This window comes from Amphiprion ocellaris, chromosome 10, assembly GCF_022539595.1.
Source record: "Amphiprion ocellaris isolate individual 3 ecotype Okinawa chromosome 10, ASM2253959v1, whole genome shotgun sequence".
Taxonomy (NCBI): Eukaryota; Metazoa; Chordata; class Actinopteri; family Pomacentridae; genus Amphiprion; species Amphiprion ocellaris.
In genome coordinates this window covers 13,483,836-13,505,434 of record NC_072775.1, presented here as the reverse complement: position 1 = coordinate 13,505,434, position 21,599 = coordinate 13,483,836, and the positions used below count along the sequence as shown (strand labels likewise).

Below are 21,599 nucleotides of genomic sequence, written 5' to 3'. Positions count from 1 at the left end.
TTTATGCCAAATTTGCAGTGCAGCAGCGCCTGATTAACAGGTATCCTTTATGACCCGCAATCAAATCCAGATTTTTTGCTTTTTCAGAAGGCAGATAAAAGCAGAAAAATGTGTCAACAATAACAACTATATTGCAAGTCTAGCTGTGTTGAAGCAGGTACAGGTGATCACAAAAAGCAGGGGTGGACAGACTGTAAGTGTGGAGCACTTTTTCAACCAAAATTACCTGTAAACACGAATGTGGACGTCTTGTGTTTCACATTAGCTGAGTCAGCGTGGACGTAGTGTCATTGTTCTCTCTCGCCTGCTGTTCATACTCCTCGGTGCTGCTGCTCTGTCCATCCTCTGATCTGACACCTTGTTATGCAGATGTTTGTGAGACATCTGCAGACGAGCAAAAGGAAGAGGGAGAGAGTCAGTACAAAGAAACAGAATTGTAAACAGACAAATAAACCTCCTTCTCTGCCCTCATCTCACTCCCAACTCCTTCTCCCTTTGTCAGGCATACAAAGATCATCAGTCCATCACACACCGGTGCTCAGTGGCACTTAGGCAAACAACAAAAGAGCAAATGCATATACACAGGCTTTTATCATGAATATTAATAATTCATAAAGTTAATTGGGTGTGTTTTTTAGCCTCATGAATATTCAGCAGCATGCATATTACGAATGAGACCCCACTGCATTTCTTATTCATTTCCTCCTATTCTGTCACTCTCTCCTGCTCTGTGTTTCTGTCTCAGACATGAAAGAGACGTGGAACATGGAGACGTGTAATTATGCCACTTTCTTTTCAGGAACTCTCACTATTCTGGTTCAAAATACCAGAATAAATTCAAAAATTACTGCCGAATTTTTGAAATTTCGAGGACAATAGCGCAGTTGACAGTGGAAACAGCTAAACACTGACTTGACAAGCAATTTATTTTAACACAAGAAAGTATTCTTTATTCTGCTGTGTTTTCTGAATATAAAATGTTTATGCACGTTCAGTTTTTTTTTTGTTAGGTGCATGTAATGAGTGCTTGTCTACTTCTACATGCGTTTCCTCATGTCTCCCTTCTCACCTGTCTTCACGGCACATTGAGGAGCTGATAGAGCCCCTCAGAAACAAATCTCACTAGCAGAGCAGTAATTTCACAGGTCACAGCTCAGGGTGTGTATGTGCGAGCAAAGGGGGTGAGAGTTGAGATGGGTCAATAATTCCTTCAGGCCCTTTTTCTCCGGCACCAGCTGGTCCCTTCACAGCGCCCTCAGTCTAATCAGACACGCTGACCCTAACTGCTCTGGACTCAGGTGTGCAGGATTGGTTTGTGTAGGTGTAAGTAGCTGCAGACTCAGGAGCCGTCGCAGTAATATTGGTTTAAGTAGGACTAGGAGTAATTGCTGCTCTGCTGTGGTAGGTACAGGAGAGATGCAGCAGCAGTAGCTGTGATGGCACAAAGTAACATCGCAGCTGTAACTATCTTAACAGTAGGAAAGAAAAAGAAGCACTAAAACAATGGCAAAGAAAAGGAAATGTGATTAAATATGAAATATTATCAGTAGTGGAAGTGCTTAGATCCTTGAATTAAGTAAAAGTACCAATGCTACACTGTAAAAATACTCCATTACAAGAAAAAATTATACCCAAGTAAAAGTAAGCAAGTATGAGCAGCAAAATGGAAATGACTGAAGTCAAAGTCCTGCTTAGGTTCTTCTGACTAATTTATTTTCATATATGAAGTCATTATATTATAATTGTGAAACATCAGTGTGTCAGCTGCGTGTTATTGTTGTTGCTGCTGGAGGTTTCAACTATTTCATACAATGAGAGTGGAAAGAAGAAAACACAAATAATACATAAACTGAAAACAGATCTGATACATAAATCTGTTTTCAGTTTCTGGACTTTTTTCTCTAATCTATGATTCATGGTGGCATATTGGATCATTTAAATATTTATTAAAATGAAACCATCTGAGAAAAATGACTATTTGGTGGAGCTGTTAACAAGCCATAGACATCTGAAATGTGACCCGACTACACAAAGCTGTTTCGATGAAACATTTGGAAACCATCGGTTTAGTCTCAGACGATGTGCTGGTATTAAACTTTACCAAGACAATGTAAGTAAAAGTAACTAAAACTGCCAAAATAAAGGTAGTTGAGTGGAAAGTAACATGTAGTGGAGTGGAAGTATAAAGTAGCATAAAATGGAAAATAAATAAACCACTTGAGTAAATGTAGTAAGTTACTTTCCACTATTGTTGATTAGTCATTTACTTGCAAAGAGTTGGATAACTGACACCACTGGCAAAAATAATAACTAATGTGATCCAACTTAAAGGAAAGCATATTGTACTGCACAATACTGTCAGGAAATGCACCGTAATAGAGCTGCAACTACTAATTATTTTCATTTGTCATCACTTTGCTTATTTTCTCAAATAAATGACTGTTTGGTCTGTAAAATGTCATTTAAAAAAACCCTATGAATAGCACCCATCAAAGTTTCCTAAACCCATCATGATGTCCTCAAATGTTTTGTTTTGTCTTACTAATGGCCCAAAATCCAGAGATAATTGGTTTACTATGATATAAGTCAAAGAGAAGCATCCTCATGGATAAAAAGCTAAAAATAGGAAAAGGCTTTTTTTGCTTAAGAAATTACTGTACTGATTAATGAAATGGCAAAGTAGTATCGGCTTAATTTTATGCTGTTCAACTAATTACATAATGGACTACTCATTTCAACTGTACAGGAAGCAGTTGGGTTAGTCAGGGCTTTCCCTATGTAGAAGAATTTTGGAGAGGTTTTAGCCGGCACCATGGGAAAACCACCAACAGTATGGATGATAAGAATTGAGGAAAAAAAAATAGACAACTTTTTTTTAAAACCAATTTTGCTAATAGACATTTTGTTTGTCAAATGGCCAGAAATAAAAGTAAAATTCATAGATATCTGTGAAATTAGGTTACACAGACTCATTGCCTTTACTGTATGTGGACAAATCATGCTTGTTGTAGTGTGTTTTGTGTATGAAGCCTTTATCACATAGGGTTTATCTACTGGCATCCAGTGTAACATAACTATTGCTTTCTGCCATTTCTTTCCATTCCAGTACAGCAGTTTCTTTGTTTCTGGCTCATGTTAAATATTTCATTGTTTCAGGTATTGTCTTCTTGTTCTTTCTTGACTAAAATCAATTCACTTACACTTTTTTGACTGATCTCCAAATGTCTATTCTGTGTAAGTGTTCTTGTTGATGTTAAAGAAGTGACTTTGTTGTAGGAATTATCAATATGTGCTATCTACAAGTAAGAGTAGTAAAGGGAGTGTTTCAGGAGGATTTTAAGTTGATTTATTCAGTGCAACACACATTGCATTGGATGGCACACGTGTTGGACCCAGTGAATCGACTGAAAGGAACAGAAGTTTCCAGCCGAGCTGTGGAAGTGGTCGCCATAGTGATTATTGTTGTAATACTAATGACTGCAGTGGTAGTAATAAAAATTTTGCTCTGTTATATTTTGTATTGGGTTTATGCATGAGTGCCTATCTTGGCTGTTTTTCATTCATTTCTGTGTGCACATGCACGTGTGTGTGTGTTCTCTGCTTAAAACCTCATAAGCCTTCAGCCGCTGCCATGTGCCACTCTAATAACCGACTCTGCTGTCTGTCACCTGATTGTTGCTATTGTCATGCTAATTAGAGCGCCACATGCGGGAAAAGAGGGGAGAAAAAAAATAGATCTTTCTTTTCTCTCCATGTCTCTCTACACATCAGAAAAAGTGCAGCAATCTGCCCCCAGCCTATCGCCCCCCTCCTCCCTCCCTCCCCCACCTCCATCTCCTTATCCTCCCTTTATCTCCCCCGTCCCTCATTTTATCCATCCGTCCTTTATGTGTTTTACAATCGCTGCAACAATCGGCTCATTTGGAAAACCCTCAATTACCGAACTCCATCTCATCTGACACACACATTAAAAAAAGAAAAAAAAAAGGCTGCTCTACAAAGGTGCCGTTAAAACCCGGCAAAACCTCGTTTTCCGCCCGTCTTATGTTTGAAGAAAACTAGTGATTAGTTTTAACTGTGTGTCTTTGTGCGCCAAACAATGAGTGTTTCAATATTTCCTGTCAGAGTGTTTGAAAGTATTGATGTTTTGAATATGCATGCAGATCTTAAGATTGGACTGCGCAGACAAATGAGAGAGGAAACTGGGAGGAGCAAAAAAAGTAGAGAATAGGTGACTACGGGTGCAGGATGTAGGGGAGAAGGGGGTATGGATGGATGAGATAGGATACAAGAGCGAGGAAATGAGAGGAAGATGGGGCTTGAGAATAAATGACGGTGACGGAGAGTGGTGGTGGTGGGGAGATGTGCGAAGAGATTCCAGGGAAAAGGGGGCAGACGAGAGGAGAGATGGCGAGGAGACAAACGTGAGGAAATGAGAGGAGATGAGAAAGCGAAGAGGGAGGAGGAGAGGTGAAGAGAGGCGAGGAGATAAGGTTATTGAGTTTCTGTCCGTCTGTTTCTCCGCACCCCCAACAACCTCACATAGCGCTTCCCAGAACAGAGATCTGTCCTGTGTTAAAAGCATTGTATCATTTAGTTCAGACCCTTAACATTAATCAATACAGCAGTTATTTCATTTTCTCGTTTGTACCTTGGGCAGCCTCATTCAATAATGTGGTAATGCGGCCCACCAGCGCACACACAGATAGCTACTCATAATGTAATTGTCCAGATGTATACAGAGTCTATCACTTTCGTTTACACTCTCACCAATGCGCACAGAAACAGCCTCTCGTAATGTAATTTACCCCTCAGACTGTATATACGTAGTCTCTATCACTTTCATGCACACACAGCAATTCTTAACTTCACGCAAGCGAGGCTTAAATGATCCAAGCTTTATTCCCGAGAAAAGCAGAGACAACACTTTCTACTCTCACTTAATAAAAAAAAAAAAAAGTGCAAACTCCTTTTCTGATCCATTCCATAACACACTCCACCTGGCAGAACATCAATACCCAATCTGCACACACTCACATCCATACACTGGGAGGTGCTTTTAGCTCCGTCGTGTTATTTCTGAAGGCGATGAAAGGCAATAAATTCGAATGAATATGAATGTGATTAGTTAATTATGTGCTTTCAGGAGGAAATTGAGGAGCGCTCGTGAATGTTTGTCGGAGCTGGAGAGGCTCAGTCCTGCCAGCGTCTGTGTGTGTGTGTTTGAATGGCATGTGACGAAGTTGCTACAAGAAGTGAAAGGGATTCATTGTGTCGTCGAGTATGTGTGTGTGTGTGCCGGCACCTGACAAAAGAGATGAAATGAGCTAATGTACTGCATGTGGGCGCGTGTGGTCTGTTTTTATTGGTAACCTCTGTTATCTCTTAGAGTCGCGGGGATAATTCTGCATGGCAGGTGTCCAGATGATGGCTAGTGATAACAGCAAAACTGTGTGTGTGGCTCACATGGTTCTCTAAGCCAAGACCACAGGATGAATGTGTTTCATTGTGCTTCTCTCTTGACCTGATAGAAAAAGTCTTCCCTTCATGCATGCTGCTTAACATTATCATTAGTTGTTATACACTACTGTTCAAAGTTTGGGGTTACTTAGAACTGTCCTTATTTTTGAAAGTAAAGCAGTTTTTTTCAATGAAGATAACATTACATTTATCAGAAATACAGTCTAGACATTGTTAATGTGGTAAATGACTATTCTAGCTGAAAACGACTGATTTTGAATGGAATATCTCCATAGGGGTACAGAGGAACATTTACAGCAACCATCACTCCTGTGTTCTAATGCTACATTGTGTTAGCTGATGGTGTTGAAAGGCTAATTGATGATTAGAAAACCCTTGTGCAGTTATGTTAGCACAAGAAGAAAAGAGTCATTCGTTTTGGAAAACATGAAATTGTCTGGGTGACCCCAAACTTTTGAACGGTGGTGTAGCTCAGACTCAAACACGGCACACAGAAAGCCACGAAGAGTCAGACCTCCATCCAAGTCAGGATCAATCCCATCGATGCTTTTATTTGCCCACAGAGATAAACGCATCCACAGCAGCACACATACGTTCTCCACCTCTGATCTGAGCTGAAATCAGGCCGTCATCATCCTCATTGTGCCGTCTCTCCTCACTCGCCATGTCCTGAAACCAGCTTTCTCTCTCTCCCTCTCCCACACTCACACAGAGCGATACACCACACACAACACAGGCCCCGTGTGGAGATAAATGTGACCAGCAGTCCTCACCCCCAGCAGAAGAAAATCCAATTCTCTTTCACTTTTATCCCTGAGACTAATGTTACTGTCAAAGAAGACACCACCACCAGAGACCAGGCGACTCTGCTTGTGTGTGTGTGTGTGTGTGTGTGTGTGTGTGTGTGTGTGTGTGTGTGTGTGTTGTGCTGCGGTGAGATAGTGAATTCATTTAAGGTGATGTATTGCTGTCTTTACCTACAATCTTACTGTAGGCCTCGGTGGTGTTGTTCCAGCCTTTCCATGACAAGCTTTTGACCCATCCTCCCACCATCCTGCCTCTCTATTCCACCTTTCTGTCCTTGCATGTCCTCTCCTTCTCCTCTTCTTTTTCCTTCCACATCCTCTTCATCTCTCATCTTCTCTAGTCTAACTCTCTTTCTCATTCCTTATTTAAAGCCATTTTGATTCTTTTTCTTTAATACATGTGCATCTTTCTATCAAGAAAGAGAGAAAGCAAGAAAGCAAGAGAGAAAGACATATGAGCAGTTTCATAAAAAGAACTTCCAATGAGCTCTTCTGGGATTTTTGGGGTATTTTTTTCTTAACAATAAATCTCACCCCCTCACATTTTTTTTCTCTTCAAAAAAAAAAAAAAATTCTGGAAGAACCCTTGCTATCTACACTTCTCCTGCTTCTCCCCCCTTCTATCATTCTGTCTTCATCTCTCCCCCAGGTTTTTTCCCCAGCATCTCTGAGGTCTGATTTAGGAAATGTGACCTATTCATCACAGCTGACATAGTCTGTGTGTTTACAAGCTGTGCACAAACACACACACACGCGCCGTCATTTGTAACCGCACATCGCATGTTTTTTTGTGATTGGCAAAGCCTGACTGTCGGGGGGCTGGTACCGAGGGAGAACCCTGTAAAACAGGGGCGGCTGCTGTTTCTTGTTGTGTGTGCGAGTGTGCACATGTGATTGCAGGTACTTTGTTAATCATTTGTAAGCCCCACCAGATGCCATGCAGGGGACCAAAGTGCGCGGGGCCTGTCAGTCAACCTCCCCTTCATCACGCACGCATGCACACAAACACACACTCATGCAGGTGCATAGCGATCCAACCGCAACCCCCTTCCCCTGAGGCTGATTAGTATTCATGAGATCTCAGGAGGCCCCCTTATACACACTCATACACACACACACACACACACATATTCTGGTGGATTGGTCTATTCTAATTATCTCCTGGCGTTTATGGAGAGGGCTGATTAGAAGCTGTCAGTGTGACTGATGACGACATGCCATGTTATCCCCCAGAGAGAGCCAGAGAGACAGAAAGAGCGGCTGGACACAGCTGTGGCCTCGGCTTCTTCTCCGTCCTCGTCTCTTTATAGTTTGTGTATTTCTTCCTTGTAACTCTGCCTCGTTAACAGCTGCCTTGTTATGTGCCTCCGTAGGTAAGCCAGTGATGATCATAACGGAGTTCATGGAAAACGGATCTCTGGACACTTTCCTCAAGGTGAGTCACGGCTCAGCTCCAAGCAACATAGCATTTGCATTTCCTCCAAGGTCAGGGCCACAAACCTTTTACAAAGGCCGCACAGCTACAAAGAGTTTGAAATTGTGGAGTTCATTTTCCCAAACTGCTGTACTCAAGGGCACATTCTTAAAAAAAGAAAGAAAGAAAGAAAGAATTACAGAAAAGTTGCCTGACTTAAATTGTCTTTCATTTCTCAGTGCTGGAGAAGTTGGCCTATATAAGTTCTACTAAATCCACCTAGGGCAAAGGTTTATGCAATCAAAGACTTAAATAACAAGTTTCCAAATGGTATTGAACCAGATCTTTCACATGGTTTGATCACAGAGTCCAAAATACAGCTACAAAACCTAAACAAAGAACTGTAGAGTAGACTTTCTCAACTTAAGGTCTGTAACAAAGTGACCCGTTTTCACTAAACAGTACAGAGAAGTTCTGGACATGACATGAAAAGTTGAGGTGAAAAATCACAACTGATTCATGACATTTAATACACATACACTGAACCTTTTGTTCAGTAAACAGGAACAAAGAAGTGGATAAGAAACAGAAACATTCAGTCGGATGTGTGGTCGCCGCACATTTTCCTTACATGATTTTTTGACACTGGGTCTGTGAAATGCACTTATCCCAGAACAGAGAACTGCAGCAGACTGCTGACAAATGGACAATAAAACAAAGAAAGTATATTGCTTTGTGTGCAACATTTGCTTTGTCAGGGCAAACAGAAGTCAACAATTCATTCCAAATGTAATGAAAAGTCATTTGGTTTTCATAGTGGAGAGAGTTCAGGATAGCAAATGGAGAGAAACATGTAAAGGAAATTGGCATTATCCTGAATGAACATAAGAATATAGTCAGCAGAAATATCACTTTTGGCATTCAGTATGCCGATCAAGTATTTGGTGAGGTTTGGAGAGAAGGAAATGTAACACAATAAAATAAATGGTTTTTTACCAATCCCCTATAACTGGAAACCAATTTCAAGCTCAAAGGAAGGCTGTGCAGTTATTGCTTTGTTATCGAAATCAACATGAAAAGAGAAGATCTGTATCATAATAATAGTAATTAATTTAAGAGTAATTCATCACATGAATACATGTTTTGAAATAATTATTCCTTCTAGCTATCCTTTCACAAACCTTCAGACATAATTAGTATATACTGTTCATTTTATCAAGGGATACATGAAAGTATATTTAATGAGCGATGCAGAGAACAAGAATATGCAATAACGCTGTAATATACGCAGAACTTCCTTTTCACTCTGTGTCTCTCAAATGTAGTAAAGATGCAGGATTGATTTAGCTGAGGAGCTCTGAATTAGGTTTTGCCTAAACCCAGATGAATAGCATGTTGCAGCCCTGGTGTGCCTCACATTCAACGTCCCCCTGATTCATATTCAGAGTTGTTTGTCATCCAGTAAAATCACTGCAGTGCTCCAGAGCCATTTAGGCTGTGATGATAGGCCCGCCGCTAAATAGACACCAATCCCACCAGCAACACTGACACAAAATGAAGTGACAGATAAAAAGTGGTGAAAGCATAATGTCCTGATACGCTCATACCAGCACACAAAAACACGCAGATCCATGTGCGTTTTCCTGCTACAATATGTATTGTCATGAGAGTCATAAAGAGTGTCCGCAGTGACTCTATATAATTATGGAATCAGCTTTATGGTTTTTACAGCTCATCCGTGCATCTGGCATCCATGTGTCTTTAATTATGCTGACCATTTATTAAGCAGATCTCCCTCTGAAATAACAAAGCCGCTCGTCTCCCTCTTCATCTCCTACACTGTCTATCTGCATCCCACTCTCAGATTTCCATCTTTCCCAGTACGGCATATAGAGTTTGTCATTGTTAATAAAAAGTAATGTGCCAAAATTGGCCCAAAATTCCACCTCTCTCATTCTTCATCTCCTCGTCTAACCTCCATGCCCTGCATTTCTCTAATCTCTCTCTTTCCTTGCCCTGCCCACCCTTCCTCCTCCTTCCTGGCAGTGCAGTGTGGTGGGCAGATTGATAGAGGAAGTCAGTAGGTTTGTTAGACAGTCCAATCAATCAGCATCTCACAAAACCACCGGCTAATTAACTTACTCCACAGCTGTCGAGGGGGAGAGAGAGAGAAAGACCAAAAAAAAGAAATGATAGAGGAAAAGGGGGGTGGGGGGTACAGATGCAGAAAGATGAAGGAAGATAGATAGATAGATGGAGACCGACTCAAAGTATTACAGAGTTCTCTCTCTGAGACAGAGACTGGGGGAAGACAGAGATGGATGGAGAGAACAAAGAGGAAGAGGAAGGGGAGATGATATAAAGGAGAGAGGGTGACTGATAACATGAATGGCTTTTTAACGGGGACCGTTGGCCCAGGGCAGAAATAATTGGCGGTGGAAGGTGAGTTGGACCGTCATCGATCAACAGGCTCCACTCTCTGCCAACGACAGCTCAAATCTGAAATCCAGTGAGCTCCGCATGGGCACACGGTCAGTATTAGAGAGGAAAGTTTTGTCTGCTCTGTCAGATCCAATCCTCTGCAAGTAGGGTTTTTTTGTGATCCTCCATTGATCCCTGGAATGAGAAATTCATCTTTTGCTTGCCACCCTTCACAGGGAGGTCAAAGCGCAGGGTTAGCAGGAGCTGAAAGAGATTCTGAGTCTTGCTCAGGGACACTTGAGAAATGTGGATTGCTGCCATCAGAACGCTTGAATCCTGGCCTAAACCTTCACTTCCAGCTGAGGTGGTTAAAGAACCCACACCTAATCACTGAGCCCCTGTGTTTCTCCTTGTTTCTTGCTCCAGAAACACGACGGCCAGTTTACAGTGATCCAGCTGGTCGGCATGCTGCGAGGCATCGCCTCAGGTATGAAGTACCTGTCAGACATGAGCTACATTCACCGAGACCTGGCAGCACGAAACATCCTGGTCAACAGCAACCTGGTGTGCAAAGTGTCTGACTTTGGCCTGAGTCGAGTTCTGGAGGACGATCCAGAGGCCGCCTACACTACAAGGGTAAGACACAGACTCACAATCTGCCATGAATAATTGTCTTCAATTATAGTTCATCCAGCCACTGACTTCTACGTTATTGTTCCTGAACTAAAACAGGCTGGTGGAAAACTTACTTGAACCAGATGGGCATGAATAAATCTTAAACAAAGAGACCTACTCCGAAGAAATGTATCTGCAGATAATTAGACCTGACCCAAAACACAAATGATCTAAACAGACATAAACAAAGCAAATGCTCCCACACAGGGAATGGATGTGCTACCAATTAGCTGGCAAACAAATAATAGCAGTACATGTCTCAGCAGTACATCTATCTTGACAGTCTTGCTTCAGTAAGCCTTCGGCTAATTTCTCAGTGAGCCTGAGTTTTAAACTGAAGATTCAGGACATAATAACTTAGAATAAAATTACTTTTGAAAAAGAAAGTTGGCTCTCAGTCACCATCACGTATTTGTTGCTGCCAAATTGGTTTGACTGAAGGTTTGAATTAGACAGTTAATGTACAATGGTGCTGACTCAGAAGATATTTTGGCTCTTTGTGTGAGCACATAAAATAATAAATACACTGTGCAGGACTGCATAATATATCAATTTAGCACTGCTATTGCGATGTGTGCAAACGAAATAGTCATTTTGCTTGAAATACGATGTAAAGCAAATCAACTAAAATACATCACGGTACAACTTTTTTGCTGTTTGATGCTAAAGAAAACTTTCATTGTTCTCATTCCATAAATAATCAGCACGAGAAGCGTGATATGTCTGAAGAGTTCTTGGATATAGTTTCATTAAACTTCATCTACCAGACATATAATTTGTTGATATGCAGGTTCCACATGTGAAACAAATTGAATGAGGAACAGGAGAAAAACACTAAAAAAGGAAGATTTGGTTGCAAAACAAATGCAACATCAATTGCATGGAAATATTTTAGTGACAGAAAGGCTGATGTTGACCTAAAAGAAGCACTCTGTTGTCAGTGTCTTGCAATTGTTACCACCAGAAGAGGCAACACGTCTAATTAGTTTGATCACTTATATTAGCGACAGAAAGCTCTGTATGTCAAATGCAAATTTTGGATGCCACAGCCAGTGTTGCACCACATAAGAGCAGTTTTGCAACAATTTACGAGCCAAAAATTTCATAGTTAAAATAATAAATAAAAATATTTTAAGATTTTTTTTAAAACTGGATTTTTTATGCAGATAGAAAATCACACCAATGGCTCTGGATTTTTCTTTTCCAAATACAGTCATTCAAAGTCATCTGGTGGAAAGTCTCGTGAAACCAACAGAACTGAGTTGGTCAACTGATGTGCAAGAATAATGAAAATTGAGTGTACTGCACCTTCGCATTCTCAGTCTCAATGTTGATGCACTACATACAAGTTGCCAAATTCATGCTCCCAAGGATGCATTTCCAAGCTTGACAAAAAACGATTTTTTATTTTATTTTATTTTATTTTATTTTTTTTTGGGGGGGGGGTAATGACTGTACAAAAGTATAATGCTTTAATACTGAGCTGCAGAGTTTTGCGAACAGCTTTGTATCAGGGCTCTACTGGCAGCTGCTGAATATGTGCTGTTAGCAAAATGAAATTCATGCACAGCATGAATACATACACCCAAATTTCCCCCCTCAATATTTTAGCCTATATATAGTCAAATCAGAGAAGTCTTTGTTCATGTTAACATCCTCTCAGAGAGCTCAGAGAGAATGAGGAAACTCAAACGTCAGTGAGTTAAACCACTGTGGAGTAACTCATCTAAAATGTCCACAAGGAGATGGCATTATTCATATTCATAGGAAGTGTTGGGGATGTTATTTTTAATATGGCATTAGCATTGCCCTGGGAGGAGTGTATCAGCCGCTGACTGCTCTATTGCAATCACACACAAACTCCCACTGATGTCAGGAGACCTAGATGGAGAGCTGCAGGCATTGAGGGGAGGGGAAGGGGGAGTAGGAGAGGCCGAGGCGGAGATGGGGAAGAGACAGAAAGAGAGAGAGGAGTGGATATCAAATAAGACGAAGATCCAGGGAGGCTGGGGGAGAGTAGAGAGAGACAGAGGGAGGGAGAGAGAGAATGAGAGAAGGCAGGAGGACGATCCAGCGAGAGCAGTTAAGAGAAAAAAAAGGAGATGGGGTTGGGGTGGACAGGGGGTGGTGGAAACAAAAGTACAGTGACTTGGCAGCTTTGTCTTTTATTTGACTTTGACCAAGCAGAGATGGGGAATGCTAGGTGGTGCAGAGGCAGCTGCCGCATGTTAAAAAGCTGAAGCGAGCCTATAGAGGTACACTGTGTGTTAGAGTGAAAGAGAGAGGGCAGGGGTTTCTTACTGCCTATTGTGTCTATACAGCCGGCTGTATGGAATCCTTTTGATCTGTGCATCAACAACAAAGGCAGGAAGAAAACGAAAAGTGATGGCAGAAGACAAGTGCAAGAACAAACACTGGAGCACCCTTGTGTTAGAGAGGAGTCCTTTGCTAAGTTGGTGTATAACCTCACCTGCTCTGTTCTTAAATATGCCGCTGTATCAGGCTTCTCTTCAGCCACCATCTTACAACTCCTTGTACTCTCCTGTATTTTGATTCATTGCGACACCAGAAACCAACTAATCAAACAGCCTTTAGGTATTTACACCATTATAGACAACAAAAAGCAGCCAGTTCAGTGTGGATAAATGTGTTAATTGATTTATGTATTCAGGGCGGAAAGATCCCCATCAGATGGACGGCTCCAGAGGCCATAGCCTACAGGAAGTTCACTTCAGCCAGCGATGTGTGGAGTTACGGTATCGTCATGTGGGAGGTGATTTCATACGGAGAGAGACCCTATTGGGAGATGTCCAACCAGGATGTGAGTCACAAACACATGCATCATGGCTCAGCTGCAGTATTACTCTTCACATTGCACTTATACAAATCCTACAACAATAAAGATGTACTTTTTCCTCAGTCTAAATTTGTATTTCTTTGTCTAGTGTTGATCACAGAACTCGATATGTCTGTCCTTGTAGGTGATCAAAGCAATAGATGAGGGCTACCGTCTCCCTGCTCCCATGGATTGTCCTGTGGTGTTGCACCAGCTCATGTTGGATTGCTGGGAGAAGGGGCGCAGCGACAGGCCAAAGTTTGGACAGATTGTCACAATCCTGGACAAACTCATCAGGAACCCAGCCAGTCTCAGAGAGCTGGCCAACAGCTCAGGATGGTCAGTGGGAGGAAGCTACAAATTAGAACTGTGAATTTCACTGATATGCACATGTAGCTTGGACGAACTTGGTTATGATTACTTGATCCTACATGCATTGAAGACATTCTAAATCTATTTTGTTGGTACTGAAAATTGTGCAGGTCCCATTTTTAACTTTTAACAGACTAATGAAGTGATAAACTATGATTATGAGATAGTGTGCTGATAAATCCAATGCCTCACACTCATTTTAGACTGCCTAAACGCCCAGTTGCATTGCACACACCAACAGAATATCATTTACATTTCACACTTTGAGCATTTAGCTGATGCTCAGAATGAGGCCAGCATAGAGATGTTTCAATCCCTTTCACAGACAGTACAACTGAAAAGCCAACAGAAGTTCAAAAGAACTACTATCAAGAGCTTCCATACAAAAGACTCAATGAGCAACATGACCTGAAAGGATAGTCTCACATACAGTGTATATGGTTAACTAAAGTATATACACTACTGTGCTGTACTAGGTTTAGTGCAGCATATATAAGGGTATATTTTATGTAAATACAGATGGAAAGAGAGCAAAATATTTTCGAAGTTTAAATATGAAAATTAACAAACACACAGATCATTTATAACAATTTAAAACAAAAAGAAGCATACAAACAAGTCAACAGAGTTCCACAAGTAAAACCATGTGCACTTGTGCTGAGGGGGGGCAGCAGATGATGAACCATTAATCATACTTACCCACTAATGGCTACGTTTAAAGTTTATATTTTCTTTTCACGGTGGATTTGAGGCTGTCATGCTGTGGTTGTTGCAGTATTCAAACTATTCTTCCCTAATGCAAATTCAGCACCATGAATGAGCAATAACTCACAAGCGCTGCCAATGTTTTTTTCTATTTTTATGAATGTCCATACAAGAGTTATATTTTTCATCTGTGCCAAGGACAAATAATTGACTTCAGCACTATTAAAAAGCAGTTATTCAGTCAGTTCACAGGCCAAATCTCCATTTTGTTGTGGTTGTGCTTTGTATTCCAGCAGGGAGGACCCGTCCACCCCAGAGTTCAGCGTGAGCACGGTGGATGAGTGGTTGGAGGCCATCAAGATGGGCCACTATAAGGAGAACTTTTCCAGTGCTGGATATGTCAGCTTGGACTCTATCCTTTACATCAGTGTCAGGTACGGATGTGCGATGTCTCACCCCTATTCAATCAAACACTTAAAAGGTCAAGATTGTCAGTAAGAGATGTACTATGTTCCACTTCAGGGCTATTAACAATTCCAACACGTATCTTGAACATGAAACCTTTGCAGCTGCTTGACATTTTAAGTATAATACAGAATCATTTCTCTAAAAATAGCATTAGCATTATTTGTGACTGTATTTCTTTTATGTTTTCCTTGTAGTGAACTAGCTAAGATGGGTGTGACCCTGGCTGGCCACCAGAAGAAGATTTTGTCCAGTGTGCAAAGCCTGCAGACCCAAGGGACGCACGTCCAAGTATAACAGTTTCCACATAAACACAGACAGAGTCAAACTGGATGCTCCTGTGAAGAGTTTCCACACTGACATGGAGCTGTAATGGATACTCTGTGCTTGGGCCTCCATTGATTATGAGACACACTGAGATGGAGCCAACATGGACGCTTGACTCCTTCACCTTCTCGCAGTTTCCCCCATTCTTCCCATCCTGGATGGGCACTACTGGCTTTAGCACTCAGAGTCCCAGCAACACGATCACCATTATGGAGCAACAGAGAGACACATTTCCAACAACAAGGCCACACTTAGAGCATCCCAGACTATTTCACATCATATCAGTTCAACAAAACAAGAAAAAAACTTTTAACAAAAGAAATGACAAAAAAACAAATTAGAATATAATATCATCACTGTCTGTGAGGTGTACAGTTGGTTTTTACTGTCATTTTGTTTGTTTTGACTTTTCACCTTGAAGAGTTTAAAAAGGCTCAGAAGATATGTATGTGTAGATATGTGTAGATATATGTTTATACGGGCTGTGTGTCCCACAACCGTAGAGATGGACCTAATGTTTGTATTGGTGGTGAGGTTTATGTTGCTCAAACTTAACAGGAGTTATTGCCCAGTACATACAGTATATGGCCCCTTACATTGCTCTCTGTACACAGAAAGCCAATGAATGAGCCGAGATTCTGAATGACATGAATGTGTGGGGAGAGGGCATCGGATAAACTGTACCTTTAAAGATAGAGAGGGATGTAGATTTTGCTAGCTCGTTTAGGATGGAAGTGTGATTTGCTTAAATAGCGTATTTGACCTGGACAAGGGCTTCCTTAGTGACTGCTCTCAGATACTTCCATAGCAACTAGACCCAGTGCACCAGCCTGTGTGCACTTAAATTGCAATTGACTGCAAAGAAATGGCAGAAATTGCTTCGGGTGCAGTTAGCACAGAGAAAATTTTACTCTTCCACTGTTTTTTTCCAAACAACATTGTCTGTTACAGGTGATACAGCATGATGTTGTCAGGAATATCTCAGCCCAAAAGTTTGCCTTCCCGTGTTTCAGGTGTGTTTAGAAAGTTATAGTGTTTTATGTAGAGCAAAAGTGACACAAAGGTCAGGATAGAGTTGACACTGTTAAGAACATATAACTTGTTTTTCCAGTGTTGTGCCATGTACAGTAACCTTGAGATGTCCATCTAGCCAACATACCACCATTCCAGCTGTATGCTTTCCTTTCATCAGTTCCCATGGCTGGATGGTTACACAAGGCCAGTCACATAATTAGTGTTCTGTGTTTTCCAAATAGTCTGCTCGATGAAAAGGAGCATTGGAATGGAGTCTTTTTCAGCAAGATGAAATATACACAGTGTTGATTTTCAGATGTGCCACCACAAGAGGGAAAATTTTACTTGATTTGTATGTCTGGTAGTGTCTCACTTTCTTGTTATCAGTCATGCCAACCTATTTCGAGCATCTCTTGTTTCAAACCAATAACACAAATTGACAAAACAATGTTTACAGCAAGAAGCAAATACATGTGTGTTTTGGTTTTCCCTTAACAGAAGGAAACTGCTGCTTATCACATTAAAAACACAGTTAAATATGAAGGGACCCTCATTGTGTACACTGTATTAATGGCACTGAACCTGCTTTTAGTGTATTCCCAAAACCAATTTTAATATATGTGGTACTCTATAGGACCAACAGTGGCATAAAGTACAGTATATATGATTGTATCATAGTGTAAAATATGTACAGTGTTAATTTCCAATGTTAGAATGTTTGTAATGATAACAATGATGATGACTATGATGTACTTTTATTGTGAAAAAGAGATTTCTGAAGTACTAGTTCAGGGTCGGGTCATACAGGAGAAAAGTGAAAGGAGGTGATTCGTTGGTCTGAACAAAGGAATGTAGCATGGTGCAAAGCTTCAGCTTTGATTGACAGGTGACAGTGACTGCAGTTTCTACTATAGCGTTAGAATGAGTAGAATGGACTTTCGTTATTGATACAATGGCTTCATGTGCATATCTACCTTAAAACAGTAATTACATGCACTTTTTAACCCTGTCTCTGCTTACAACACAGTTTTTTAAAAATGCTTGTTCGGAAGAGGGAGGGAGGAGGAATAAAATAAGGGAAAACTAATTTCTACTTGATATCAGAAAATGAACACTGGCTAAAGCTTAGCTTAGCAAAGGAGACCTAGGCTCAGCAGATTGGCATATCTCCGCATGCTGAAGTGGTGTGCGTAGAGTAAAAGTGAGAGCATTTAAAATGGTTATAGGATGGTGTTATTTTTCCACCTTACCGAAACCAAAACACTAGCCCAAATGTGTAAGGAATGGATTACACGGCATCCTTATCTGCTATTGTAAGCTCCAACTGTTGGCATGTTGAAGTGTTACTTCCAAGGTCAAGCATGTCATTTACTAACTAGCTTAGAGTAGTTTCTTTGGCTACAGATTATGTCCAAACCAGTACATGAAAACAACAAAACATTAAACAAGTCACCTGGAAACATCAAAAACTCAGCCTGAAAACACAATTTTTAGCTAATTAATTAGGCCAATGTTAGTCTAAATAATTGTCTATCAACAGCGGACAAAATCTGCCTATATTATAGTAATTTAAGCCAGTATTTTGCTAGCTTGAAATAAAAATTCTAGCTCTGTCAGGCATCTAGGACTCACTGTTATATAATTTTTCGAGATAAATCTGTCATGATACTTACCAATGTGAACCATATGTACACTACCGGTCAAAAGATGTAGAACACCCCAATTTTTCCATTTTTTTTAAAATTGGAAATTATGCATGTTCATGTCTAATTGTCCTCTGACATGAAAGCATGGAACAAATAAACAAATTAAGTTAAAAAAATTATTTAGAAACCAAAATGTATTCTAAACTTTTGACTCATCAAAGTAGCCACCTTTAGCAGATATAACAGCTGAACACACTCGTGGCATTCTTTCCACAGTGGAAATCGGATATTCTTCAGAAGGTTCTTCCCAACTCTGCTGCAGAAGTTCCCATAAATGTGCGGCACTTGTAGGTTGCTTTGCTTTCACTCTTCTGTTCTGGGTGTTATAGGTAATCAAGAAAAACTGGGACACCTGTAGGATTTGGTAGCACCAACTTTCAAGGCTTGATCAACCTTGATTGCTGCAGAGCAGCTTTATGTTGTTAATCCATTTCTTGTTCCCTGAAAAAGGCCTTTTCGCATAATTCTGAAATGTACATTATTTTTCAGCTTTGGGTAAACTTACCTTTTTTTTTTAACCTCTGGCAGTTCACCACTTACCTTTGTACCATTTCAAGCTATTCACTGGACTTGAACTACTTGAATTTCAATGAAAAACTGGGGTGCACTGAAGCTTTTGACCGGTAGTGTATATGGCATAACATGTGCCATGCTACCATGAAAATCTTGACAGGCATAGCAACAGCTACCAATGGGCGGGGCTTAATCTACTAATTGGGGTGAAGCCAAAGACGCTAGCAGAATGAAAATTTTAATCTCAATAACGTCTATATAATATAATCGAAAGAATAATTACTCCTTGGCAAGCCAGTTTGCTTTTTTGCCACATAAGCCACAGATAAAAAAATACAAATTCGTTGAGTCTGAAATTGTTCATTCTACTCTTGCTAACTCTATGATTTCACTCTAGCGGACTACCCATGACCGCTGGCCTTTTTGATGCCTTATTTACTGAGCTATTGTTCTTTTCTGTTGCCCTACACAGGCGAAATTAAGAGTAAAGTGTATATACAGGTAGTATTTATCTGTGTTCTTAAGGTGACCTCACATCAACACCCTGATTTTGTCACATCCCCTCCAACAGTACCGCCACTTTAACTCCTTTAAGCAGAAGAAAGTCATTCTGCTCTACTAAAAATATCATTTTAAATTGTAAATCCAATGACCTGTAAAAGTAGATGGTAAACATGACAGTATGGTTATTTATTTGCAAATTAGGGATGTGATTGGCTTACAATTTGATCATTTTGGTTGCATAATTCGCTATGTAAAATTTTTCAGAAATTTAAAGGTTAGACCAGCATTGTGTACTGCCTGAATAATAATGGTGAACTGTGACAAATGTCCTTCTTTTTATCTATTCATCACTCCCACTTCAGAAAGTTATGTCATACCTCTACTTTCAATTCTTAAATCCCAGATTTCTGTCACTTTTCACCTTGTCAAGGTTAGCTATGTGGGCTGGTTTGCTTGATCTCATATACAGTGTTTGTTTCCATTCCCCACCAGGTCCGTATTGTAAATGTTCATGGGAGATTCTCATATGAGACTTTCAGCTCTCTGTCTCTCTTTGTCCTCCACTCTCTCTCTCTCTCTCTTTCTTTAGCCACCATACAATGCTTATTTGTCCCCATGCCAGTTTCCTCTGCGTTGCTTGTTGTAAAGGGTGTAGGCAATTCTAATGTCTTTCATGTTGCTGTAATAAATATGCTAATATTTCTAATTTCTCACCTGAAGCCTGCAGTGTCTTTTTTTTCTTTCACACATTCTCTGCTTTGCTGTTTCTGTCTCTGGCTCTTTCTATTCAAAACACAATTCAACATGGCACAATTACAGTGGAACTATGACTGCATTAAATTCAAAGTGTGCTAACATGAAAGTGTTATGAAGTCCCCCCTTAATTACTTTTTGCCGTGTAACAAAGCCTGAAGGTAGAAAATTTTGTTGGCGAGCATCTGACCAGCATGAATTCATGGCTGAGAAATTCAGGGGTAGACTCATTTGTACTCTGCTCTCTCTAATGGCGATAGCAGTGGTGAAATTCCCATCATAACATTCTTGAATGACAAAATATAGCGGTCCGGCAACCACATCTTCATTATCAGTGAGTGTGTGTGGTGTGTGTGTTCTTACTGAGAGATAATTCTGTCTCGGGGGAAGGGGAAGGTCAGCGACTCCTGGCCTTGGTTAACCCCTTAATGCACTCGCCCAGTTGCTGTCACTCTATGTTACCGCCATTACACCTCATTTAGCCCATCATATTAGGCTCCATATTCCCCTATCGCCCGTTCCCTCCGTCTCTCTCTTTCACCCACACACATAAGCCTTGACATACAAAAAAAATTCAGGGCCTGTTCTCCATTTCCTCAATATCTATCTCCCCCCACTGCCCTGCTCTTAATCTTTTCTGCTGGCCTCGTGCATCCCAATTTTTTTCCTCCCCATTCCTATCCATCCTGTGCAGACAGACAGAAAGGTTGTGGCTAGTTCTCTGACCTCGACTACGCCATTATCTCCCTCTCCTTGCCTTTTCCTTTTCTCATAGCTTTTTAAATTTCCCCTACCTCCATCAATCCATCCACCCATCCACCAATTCATCCAAAAGTTTTCTCCGCATGCAGTCCCCTCTTTTAGGTTCATTGCTTCTTGTCTCACTGTCTCACTGCTATCACCACTGGGTTTCCTTTTAGCATCAAAGGCCAATCCATAACTTTGGGCTTTTGTCTCCAGGTGTCTCAACAGACAGAATGTCATCACACATATTTACTCTGGATAACAGAGGCTACCAGGAGCCAAAGGCTTAGGCGATTGATTCATCATGCAGCTGCTATTGGCATCATGTGAAAAGGTCAGATGTCCCTATGGAGAACACTTTAAAAGGCCATTGGTGACTGATGAGCCTGTCATGTTTGTATCACATACATGCACAAGCACTCTGTCTCTTATTCTGTATCTTCTTTCTGTTCCTCTGATTTGCTCTCTCTCTCTCACACACACACACTCACACACACACACACACACACACACACACACACACTCCCATGGGACTAGTAATTGGGCCCCTCTGTCATGCTGTCAGGTGTGGGCTTGAGTGTCCTCTCATGTGCAACAGCAGACATTAAAATAACACAAGGGACCTAACAGCCACAGATCCACCCTAACCTCTGCAGGGTCAGCCATATGTGCACGTGTTTCATGTGTGAGTGTTACCTTTGTGTGTTTGTCAAGCTTGTGAAGCCAAATCCGATGCCTGTGTGCAAATCAGCAAGGTGAATTTCAAAAGCAGAGACAAAATGAGAGAAGCAGATCAACACCAAACCAGAGGAAAGATTTCATCAGTCGCCAGTTAAATTCGCTGGAGTTCCTGCTTTGTCGCT

General features: G+C 40.9%; 1 protein-coding gene across 2 annotated transcripts in view; it reads left to right on the top strand.

Annotated features, from left to right (window-relative positions):
• Window positions 1-19,952, top strand: part of epha4b (eph receptor A4b) — a 94,673-nt gene extending 74,721 nt beyond the window's left edge. The window contains exons 14-19 of one of the 2 annotated variants that reach the window (XM_035946117.2): window positions 7,661-7,722; window positions 10,549-10,758; window positions 13,469-13,618; window positions 13,779-13,972; window positions 15,007-15,144; window positions 15,373-19,952. In XM_035946117.2, coding sequence (XP_035802010.1) covers window positions 7,661-7,722; window positions 10,549-10,758; window positions 13,469-13,618; window positions 13,779-13,972; window positions 15,007-15,144; window positions 15,373-15,472 — 854 coding nt within the window. In that variant the 3' untranslated portion in view covers window positions 15,473-19,952. Of the gene's footprint in view, window positions 1-7,660; window positions 7,723-10,548; window positions 10,759-13,468; window positions 13,619-13,778; window positions 13,973-15,003; window positions 15,145-15,372 lie in introns of both variants that reach the window. The other variant, XM_023265604.3, reaches the window with a different exon arrangement.
• The last annotated feature ends 1,647 nt before the right edge of the window (window positions 19,953-21,599 follow it).